This window comes from Gavialis gangeticus, unplaced genomic scaffold (genome assembly GCF_001723915.1).
Source record: "Gavialis gangeticus isolate Ggan-Ray unplaced genomic scaffold, GavGan_comp1, whole genome shotgun sequence".
Classification (NCBI taxonomy): domain Eukaryota; kingdom Metazoa; phylum Chordata; order Crocodylia; family Gavialidae; genus Gavialis; species Gavialis gangeticus.
Window position 1 is genome coordinate 6,816,075 of NW_017729017.1, and position 10,439 is coordinate 6,826,513.

The 10,439-nt window shown below is 46.7% G+C and overlaps 1 protein-coding gene across 5 annotated transcripts in view; it reads right to left on the minus strand.

Moving 5' to 3' along the window:
- The window catches only part of RBL1 (RB transcriptional corepressor like 1), an 88,482-nt gene that overhangs the window by 50,962 nt on the left and 27,081 nt on the right, over positions 1-10,439 (minus strand). For 4 of the 5 annotated variants that reach the window (XM_019513077.1, XM_019513078.1, XM_019513080.1 and 1 more), the window contains 3 exons: positions 8,585-8,751; positions 5,532-5,644; positions 4,738-4,841 (listed from right to left, as the gene is read on the minus strand). In XM_019513077.1, the coding sequence (XP_019368622.1) occupies positions 4,738-4,841; positions 5,532-5,644; positions 8,585-8,751 (384 nt within the window). Of the gene's footprint in view, positions 1-4,737; positions 4,842-5,531; positions 5,645-8,584; positions 8,752-10,439 lie in introns of those variants that run through there. The other variant, XM_019513081.1, reaches the window with a different exon arrangement.

The following is a 10,439-nucleotide window of genomic DNA, read 5'->3' on the forward strand; positions in this document are numbered from 1 at the left end:
GGGTAAGCAGTTTGCAGGTAGTGGATGGGGGCAAGAGGAAGAAGGGAGAGAGAAACTAGGCATCATATCTTGCCCAGGGAAGGTAAGTGATCCAGCTGCCTGTGCCTTTGTTTTGCTGAGTGTTTGTTCAGTGGGCTGTGTGTGTTTGGGGCATGTGCTCTGAGAAGGTGGGAGCAATTGCTGACTGTTGAGTGATTGCTGCCTGGGCCTGACAGAAGCCCTAACAAGAAGACAGAGCCAGTCCAGGCCCAGCAGGGTATAAAAGGAGACTCAAGAGATGACCAGTCAGTTCATAGGTCAGTTCCCCAGCCAGTTTGTGGACCCTCCCCAACTTTTTTGAGGGGCAAGTCTTTCAAGCTTTGTGCGAGGAAGCAGGAAAAAAGGAACCCTTTGGGGCCAATGAGAAATAAACAGGCCAGTTCCAGGTGAGTTTGCTAGGGAAGGTCTGATTGGAAGAACAGTATGAGAGAAGGCAGATTAAGAGGCCCAGGGAAATGGCTAGAGGACGCTGCAGTGCCAGAGCCGCTGCCACTGCCTCTGCTTGCACCTGTGATGCTTCTGTCCAGGCAGGACAGCTCACCATCAATGTTTCCACCCAGATCCAGGTTTGACACCTTGGGGGCTGTGGCTTGCAGGTTCCCTCCAGCAATGGCCAGGTTGGGAAATGCCTGCAGTGTGAGCAGTGCCTCCTGGTGGTGTTTCTCAGGGAACAGGCAAGAGAACTACAGGAAGATGTGGTGAGGCTCCGAAGCATCCTCCGCCATGAGAAGTTCATCAGTTTGATGCTGGAGGAGACCTCTGGGACTGTGAAGGAAGTTGTTCATCTGGAGAACGGATATGCAACCCTAGCAGCAGAGAGGGAGGAGCATGTTCCGTTGGTGGAGGAAGACAGGCCAGGCCTCATCAAGGTGAGAAGGAGTAAGACTACCACCACCAAGAAGCAACAGGTGGTGGTGGTGGTTGGAGACTCCCTTTTGCGGGGGATGAAGGGAACTATCTGCTGTTATCTTGGGAGGTCTGCTGATTGCCTGGAGCCCAGATCCAAGATGTCAGGGAAGGACTACTGAGGCTCACCTGGCACTCTGACTCCTACCCCAAGTGGGCACCAATGATACTGCTGGGGGAGACCCTGAGCACATCAAAAGTGACTACAGGGTGCAAGGGTGAGGGGGTCTGGGGCTCAGGCTGTGTTCTCAGCGATCCTTCTGGTCAAGGGAAAGGGCCTGGGAAGGAGCAGGTGCATCCTGCAGATCAACACCTAGCTGTGCAGCTGGTATCACCAGCAGGGCTTTAGCTTCTTCGACCATGGGATGTTCTTCCAAGAAGAAGGACTTCTGGGAAGAGATGGGATCCACCTGATGAAGAGAGGGAATGGCATCTTTGCAGATAGGCTTGCTAACCTAGTGAGGATAGCTTTAAACTAGGTTTGCTGGGGGATGGAAACCAAAGCCCTGAGGTAAGTAGAGAAGTGAGAGACCTGGAGGAAGAACAAGCAGGAGGGGGCAACAAGGAAGGTGTTCTCCTACTTCCTGAGAAATCAAGGCAATAAACTAGTTACCTCACGCACCTGTACACAAATGCATAGAACCTGGGAAACAAGGAGGAAAAATTGGAAGTTCTTGCACAGTCACAGAACTATGATGTGATTGGAATAAACAGAGAATTGGTGGAATAACTCACATGGCTCGAGTACTGCCATGGATAAGTACAAACTGTTCAGGAAGGACAGGCAGAGGCAGGGAAGAAAAGGAGGAGTTGCACTTTATGTAAAAGAGCCATATGATTGCTCAGAGCTCCAGTATGAAGCTGAAGATAGGCCTGTTGAGAGTCTTTGGGTCAGAGGAAAAAGCAACAAGGATGATGTTGTGGTGGAGGTCTGCTATAGACCAGAGACCAGGAGGAAGAGGGCTCTTTCTTCAAACAGCTAGTGGAAGTTTCCCAGTCACAGGCCCTGGTTCTTATAGGGGATTTCAGTCACCCCGATGTCTGCTGGGAGGGCAATACACAAGTGCAATGGCAATTCAGGAAGTTTTTGGAGAGTACTGGGGACAACTTCCTGGCCATTAGGGGCCATGATCTTGACCTGCTGCTCACAAACAGGGATGAATTGGTGGGGAATGTAGTACTGGATGGCAGCTGAGGCATCAGTGACCACGAGTTGATTGAGTTCAGGATCCTGAGGAAAGGAAAGATGGAGAGCAACAGAGTAAGGACCCCGGACTTCAGAAGAGCAGACTTCGATTCACTCAGGGAACTCATAGGCAGGATGAAGGGGAAAGGAGTCCAGGAGAGCTGGCTATACTTCAAAGAAGCCTTACTGAGAATGCAGGAACAAACCATCCTGATGTACACGAAGACTAGCAAATATGACAGAAGACCAACTTGGCTTAGCAGGGAACTCTTCAGTAAACTAAATCATAAAAAGGACGCTTATAAGAAGTGGAAACTTGGACAAATAACTAGGGAAGAATATAACAGCATTGCTCAGGCATGCAGGGATGAAGTCAAGAAGGCCAAAGGGCAACTGGAGTTGAAGAGTGGGTGTGAGAGTGTGGTGAGTGTGCATGTGGAGAGGTGTGGGTGTGGGTATGGCAGGGGTGGAAAGGTAGGAGTGTGTGTAGGGCCTGTGGTAGGGTCCGGGAGTGTGTGTGGATATGGCAGATGGTGTGGGAGTGTGTGTATGTGGGGTTATGATGGGGGGTGTGGGTCTGTGTTTGGGGGCTGTGGTAGGGTGTGGATGTGTGTTGGGGGTATGGTGGGAGGTGGGAAGCCAGCCCCGCCCATCCCATCCTGGCTGCAGCTCCCAGCTGCAAGGCCGGGATCCATACAGCACGGCAGAGGGCCAGCCTGGCTTGACACAACGTGGTTCCGGCTATTAGGCCGGGGACTGCACAGCATAGCATGAAGCCAGCCTACCACAGCTGTGGCACAGAGTTCTTGGCTGCAAGGCTGGGACCTACATAGAATGGCACGGGGCTAGCCTGGCCTGGAGCTTCCCCTCCATGCTGCGCCATGCGGGTCCTGGCCTTTCAGCAGGGAACTGTGCACCACAGCCAGGACAAGCCAGGTTGGGTTGGCTCAGCACCACACTGTATGGGTCCTGGCCTTGCAGCTGCAAACTGTGCAGCACAGCACGGAGCCAGCCCGGCCCTTCCTGTCCCATCCCATCCCATCCTGTCCCAGCAGCATGTGGCTCCCCGGTGCAAGGCAGGGATACACGCGGCATGGCAAGGAGCCAGGCTGGCCCGGCTTGTCCTGGCTGTGGCTTGGGGACTTGCAAGGCCAGGACCTGCATGGCGCAGCATGGAGCAGCCAGAACAGGCTGGCCCCATGCCGTGTCGCATGGCTCCCAGCATTGCAGCCGGGAACCATGCAGCACAGTTGGGACAGGATGGGCTGGGCTGGCTCCGTGTCGTGCAGCCCCTGGCCTCGCAACCGGAACCATGTTGTGCCAAGCTGGCCCCATGCTGCACACATGGGTCCTGGTCTTGCAGCTAGGAATTATGTGCTGCAGCCAGGACGAGACAGGCAGGGCTGCTCCCCACCTCCCACTATACTCCCAACAGACACCCACACCCTCCCACTGCCCCCACACACACACTCCCACCATAAACCCACACACACAGTTAGTAGCACCTGCCCTCCCTCCCCGCCCCCCATCCATACCTAAATTTCAACTTTCAGATGAGGGAGGACTTCAGAACAGCCACAGGGGTCCTAGGGCAGATGCCTCTGCTAGCCAGAAGCTTCTGGGGCGTGGGAGCGGAGTGGGGCGGGGCAGGTCAGGTTGGGGTTGGGTTAGCTGTGTTGCAACCAGAGCCCAAGCTGCTTAGTGTTGCAGCCGGTGGCTAATGCCACTGGCGTCTTGTCAGCTTTCAGACAGGTAGCCACTGGCAGGTAATAATTGTCTAAATTTTAGAGGGGCCCCGCGGGCCAGACAGAATAGCCTGGCATGCCAGATCCAACCCACGGGCTGTATTTTGCTTGCCCCTGGTATAAAGCATTGACTGTGGTAGGGTATATATTTATTCCCTAGAAGGGCAGTTATTTGTTTTTGCTTGTTTGCACTACTTCCTAAAAAGGAAGACTTCAGATGGTAATGTCTGCTTTTCTAATTATAAAGCAAATATAGGGGAAGCAGATCAATAGTGCCCATGACAGTCATATTGCTTTGATGCTAAGAGTAAAAAGGGAAAGAGCTTGCTCATTGGAAGTCAAAAAAATAGAACAGAGCATGCACTGACTGCAGAATTTCACAACATTTTTTGAAGGACAAAATAAAGAAAAATATAAATTATCTAGCAGCCATTTAGGCACACTACACATATCAGAGAATAGTTATGAAAGAAGGGGACACTGATAATAAATTAGACAAGGGATTAACAACTTACGGCCTAGAGAGCAATTTTATCTGGCACATGGCACCTGGATATTGACATTCCTCTCGTGATAGGTGGCTTGAGCAGTGATGGAGGGGTTGGGGTGGGGAATGGAATTCACACATGGTGGCAGCCAGTCAGCAGGGAAAAATGGCAGCAGCAGCAGTGTTATTTTGGCCTACCAGCCCCTAAAGGTCACTGACCTCTAAATTAGACTAAGGAACCAATTCTGCCTATGGGCTGAATAAAATGTGAGCTGTGTAGATTAAAACAAAAAAAAAAATTTGAAAGCAGTCTCACACAGATAGATTAAATAAATAAATAAAAGAACTATTTTCCATCCCAGTTATTTACTTACGGTCATGTCCTTCCCATGCAGTCTTTGTGTTTCTTGCACCATTATAGTCTCCAGAATTTTGTAATATAAGATTTCTGCCAGTTTTAGTCTGTTTACAGCAAAATCTGCAATTTAAACCAAACATGGCTGAATAACAAGAAAATACCTGATGTATTCTTAACCAGTAAGTAATCTTAAAAACACTGCATTGCTTTTGCTACCTTTAACAAGGCAACTAGTTATTTATGAGAATAAATATCTTTAGAAAAACAATTTTAGTTTTATCACTGAACTTTAGACCATAGACCTTATAAATGTGTCTTAACAGGAGTTATGATGAAGAGGCCTTTAGTCTTCTTTGAGGTTAGGAATGATGTATGGATAAAAGATATCAGAAAATGTTAAAAACGGATGAAAGTTTGTCTTAAAAAAATTAACCAGCCCGGATTGATCAATGATGAGCTAAGGGTAAGTTTTATATATTTCTATAAAATAAATTGCCCCTCCACTGAAAATTTCACCTAGGCAGCCATTACTCAGTATTTGAAAAATACGATTAATCTTTTTTCCATAAATACGCCAGCTTTGACAAGCCAGGGATTTTTGTGATATCTTTTACTGGACTGGCTGTATAGTTGGGTTGGTTCAATGAATGATATCACAAAAATAGTTTCCCCCCACCCTCATACATTTCCTGAACCATCATGGTTACATTACCATCCCAACTTTACTCTAGTTTGGATGAACAGACTATGCATTTCAACTATTTTTGTTTTAGTATTTTGAAACATTTCATCCATTTCACATACTCTTACCTATATGAGGCCCAGAATGGTCATCTGTTGACATAGTATAGCTCTGACAGAAAGCCTCACCTATTTCTTTTACTCTATTTACAATACTTTCCATAGGGTTACGCACACAAGACCTATAGAAGAACAAAGACAGAAAGAAAACTCTTTATTTGCATATTACAGATTGGAAAAATTCATGTAACCAAGCTTTTTTTTTGATAGACAATGTTCTGTACTTTCATCCATCTTTAAAAAAACAAAAAAAACAAACAAGTTTTACAAGCTAATCAGAAAAGAGAGAGTCTATGGATTCAACTGTTCTTACAAATCATATTTTGACCTGCTATCTGGCCTTACTTCATTCCATTCTGCACAGTGTTCTTGTGGTAATAACTAACCTGTTGTATAGAAAAGATGAACGTGTGTTCTGAACTAAGAATCAGTATTTTTAAAGCGTATATAAAGGGACTTGGAATTTTGATCTGATTGACTAACTTCATTATTTTTGTACGCAAGGAGTGCTATACAAAGACCACACACTCACACAATACAGTTTGTTCTCCAAAAATTTACCAGTTCCCCCATTTTAGGAGAGGCAAGGATTTTTTTGGGGTAACCTATTTTATTGAACCAACTGCATGATTGGGATTAAAGTTAAATAAGCTTTTGAATGCAAGGCATTCTTCATCAGGTTTTTTTGTTTGCTTGTTTTTATAAATGGGTAGAAATAGGACTGGCCTTTTAATTTGTAAATACTGAATACCTGACCTTTGTTTTCATATTACTTTAATAGAATTTATATTGCTATACAAAACTCAAGAGCATCTGCACAAAGAGGTTGTGGGAAGTGTTTTATTTTTTTAAATGTATTTTTAATTGCATCTCTCAACTACATACTGAGTGCATCTACCCGTGCAATTAATGCGCAGAAAGCTTGCTGCACAGTAAAATACTACTTAGTAAGTCTTCCCCAGCAGGACATCTACATGTGCTCCCATTGGGAGCAAATTTGCTCCCAAAGGGAGCAGTTCAGTGCAAGGCTACTCCAGCCCGGCTGTGCGCCCATACAGCAGCTAGACGGAGTTCCAGGCTCCCCCAGGTGTCAGCCCTGGGCTGGCAGGGGGCACCAGTGTCAGGCACTTGTCTCTGGGGAGTGAGGGAGGTTGTCTTGCCTCCAGGGCAGCTGCTTCCCAGCCTCATGCCCCCAAATGATTGGGGCATGGGGCTGGGAATCAGGAACTGCAGGAGGGCACATTTTTCCAGCCCCCTGCCCCAATCTGCCCATCAGGGCACAGGGCTGGGAAGCAGCTGCTTGGGGAAGGGACAGTTTTCTCACCCTCTGCTTTCTTGGCTGACTGGGAGCAATTTGCTCCCAATCAGCAGTCTACACATGCACTACTGTGCAATAGTTACTGTAGGGGTTAATCTACTTACAGGTATTTACAGGGACTGGCAAACCCACAGTAGACTAATGTACTGTGTAGTAAAATGATGTGCACATGTAGACAGTGATGCTTTACTGTGAAGTAGATTCATCTGCTGTACAATAAAGCATCTTGTGTAGACACACCCATTTAGAACCACAAGGGAATGAGGAAGGATAGGAGAAGCCTATTAAACAATAGAGGAAGAAACAGAATAAAAAATTGGAACAGTCTAGGCATACTAACTTCACATCTCTAATATCCATACAATATTAGCAAGAATTACATGGTAATCTTTTAGTGGACCAAAATAAAATGAGAATGTTCCTGTACAGCACTAGTGTGTATAGCCCATGGGCTGGATCTAGCCCACAGATGCGTCATCCAGCTCCTAGGGCTCCCCTGGGGTCTGACATCTGGCAGGCAAGCAGTGGAAGCAGTAATTGCCACAGCTCCTCCAAAGCAGTTCGTATAGATAGAAAATAAACTTCATTTATGCACAGGGGGAGTTGAGGATGAAAGTCTGGTCCCTCTGGGTCTATGCAAGTGTCTCTGTGGGTTGCTTTTTGATGTGGAGATCAGTCAGGATTACTTCACTGTTGGTGTCAGATGGCATGCAGGGAGGTTTTAGAAATCTTTCTTGTTGCTCAGCAGTGAAGTTTAAACAAAATAAAACAAAACTAACCAAAGTTTTAGGGTAACACAGATTGGTGAAGAAATATATAAAGAACAGGACGCAGAGCACCCTGGATTGCCTGGTGAACTACATATGACAAATTATGCAAGCAATAAGCTAGAAACAAGATACAAGTATGAGTTAACGCTGGCTGTGGTGAAACACATATAAATATAAAGGAATCAAGAATGCAGACTGAAAAACTATTCCAGGAAGTTATAACTCATAAAACAACTCGGGGGTTCTCGCAGATACTCAATGTGATACTTATGACCAATGGGGCTAGTGTGATCCAGAGTGTATAAGCAGGGAAATCTCCAGCAGGACTAGTAAGTTTATAATAGTTCTATATTTTGTACTAAAAAAATTTCTGCTGGTGTACTTTACCCAGCTCTGGTGACCACAATTTAAGCAGAAAGTTCAAAACGCTGGAGATGTTCAAGGAGAGCCATAAGAATAATTAAAGAATTAAAAAAGAGTCTAGGATATAAAAGAAAGGAAGACTTGGTCACAGTCTAAGTACCTACATGGGAAACAAACCTGTGCAGTCTAGCAAAGTTATAGTTTCCTTGGTAGGAAATTTCTATCAACCTAGGTTTTAAGAGACCAAAATTTTTACAATAATTACATTTATTTTTTCCTTTCAATTTACACTAAATGAAAGGAAGATGGATGTTATGATTAGATGAAGAGTCAAGAATATGACCCATTAGATCACCAAAAGAGATTGGATGTTTAAGCCATGTAATTTTCCAGAGAAACACATCAATTAAGAAATAAAAGGTTTACTTTCTTACAAATAAGGTCTTTAAATGACAACACCGCAAAGATTAATGTCTTTGCACCAACTACCTCCATAAAAACCTCTTTCAAGCAGAAAGAAACAGAGCAAGAATGTAGTAGCCTAACAAAACCAAGTATGAAGAGAGAGACCACATGTAGCTGTGGAGACAGGGGTTATACAATGTGCTTACTCAAATATAGCTGTAAGTTGTTCACTAGGAGTGTTTTTCAACCCAGCCACAATGCTCTGTAACCGGCTCACACTTTGTGTTGCTGAAGCAACAGGAGTGGTGACCACTTCCTTCTCTCTCAGGTATCTTCTTCCAGTTAGTGGAGTAGAAGGTGCAAATGATCTTTTCTGCCAGATGGAAGATAGAATTGGTTAGGAATCAACAACTCTTCTGTCCAAAAATGTTTTGGACCTTGAGTAACTGCCAAGTTACTCAAGGTCCTGCATTCATCATGAATTACAAAGAACATACCACCACTATCACTAATTACATTGTCCAATATGAGGCCACAACAGAGGCTGAGATTTAGAAACAAGTATGTTATAGAACACCGACTTGAAAATATTATAAACTAGGGATGTAAATTGCATTTAAAATATTTGTTTATCCTCCTCTAATTACATTGGTTGAACTATTAACCAATAACATAGTAGCTCAGGCACAGCTGCTGCTCCTGGGGGCTTTGACTGGAGGGAGTGGAGGAGGAGGCAAGCCCAAACAAACATCATAGCCCATGTGAAGCCCTGTGCTAGGTGGGAGAGAGCAATTGTGAACAGCAGCTAATTGCTTAATTCAAGGGTTTTCAACCTTTTTGAAGGAGTGTACCCCTTCTGGTGGGTATTCCACCTGGACTGTACCCTGTGGATGAGCAGGGGAGGGGGGTCCCCAGCAGCCAGTTCACAAGCAGGGGAGATGTCCCCCGGTGGCAAGCCAATGAGACAGCAGTGGAAAGTGGGCAGCAGCCATGGCAGCTTGCATCCCAAGTACCCCCACTTCTCCACACCACTGCTGTGTATCCCCTGGGGCCTTCCCAAGTACGCCCAGTTGACACCCCCTGGCTTAACTGATGAATCATTAGGCTGCTTGCTATTTTCCTCCTAGGCAGAGGTGGGCAAAATATGGCCCACTGGTCAGAACAGCCCACCAACTGATTTGATCCAACCCACAGGCAGGCACCAACTCACTGGATCTGGTCCATGGGCAGCTGGCAGCTCTGGCTGCTGCGTGGTACTGGATGGGCTGGTGGGACTGCTTCCGCCCAGCAGCATCAGGCATCAGCCCAGGTAGGGTTTCATAGTTTCTAGAGTTGGAAGGGACCTGAGCAGATCATCTAGTCTGACCCCCTGCCATGGCAGGAAATAGTACTGGGGTCAAACGACCCCCGCAAGATGTTCATCTAACCTTCTCTTAAAAACCCGCAGGGTAGGAGCCTGTACCACTTCTCTTGGAAGTTGGTTCCAGATCCTAGCCGCCCTGACCGTGAAGTAGCGCCTCCTGATATCTAGCCTAAACCTACCCTCTGCCAGCTTGTGACCGTTATTTCTGGTCACTCCTGGCAGTGCACGGGGCAATAGTGACTCCCCCAATGCCTGCTGATCCCCCCTGACCAGTTTATAACAGGCCATTAGATCCCCCCTCAGCCTTCTCTTTTGGAGGCTGAACAGGTTCAGGACGCGTAGCTTCTCCTCATAGGTCCTGCCCCGCTGTCGCCTGATCATGCGAGTGGCCCTCCTCTGGACCCTCTCCATGTTGTCCATATCCCTCTTGAAGTGTGGTGCCCAGAACTGGACGCAGTACTCCAACTGCGGCCTGACCAGTACCGCATAGAGGGGGAGGATCACCTCTTTGGACCTGCTCGAGATGCATCTGTGGATGCATGACAAGGTATGGTTGGCCTTCCTGACTGCCTCCCCACACTGCCGACCCATGTTCATCTTGGAGTCAATGATGACTCCAAGATCCTTTTCCGCCTCCGTGCTGACAAGAGGGGAGTTCCCTAACCTGTAGGTATGGTGCCGGTTGTTCCTCCCCAGGT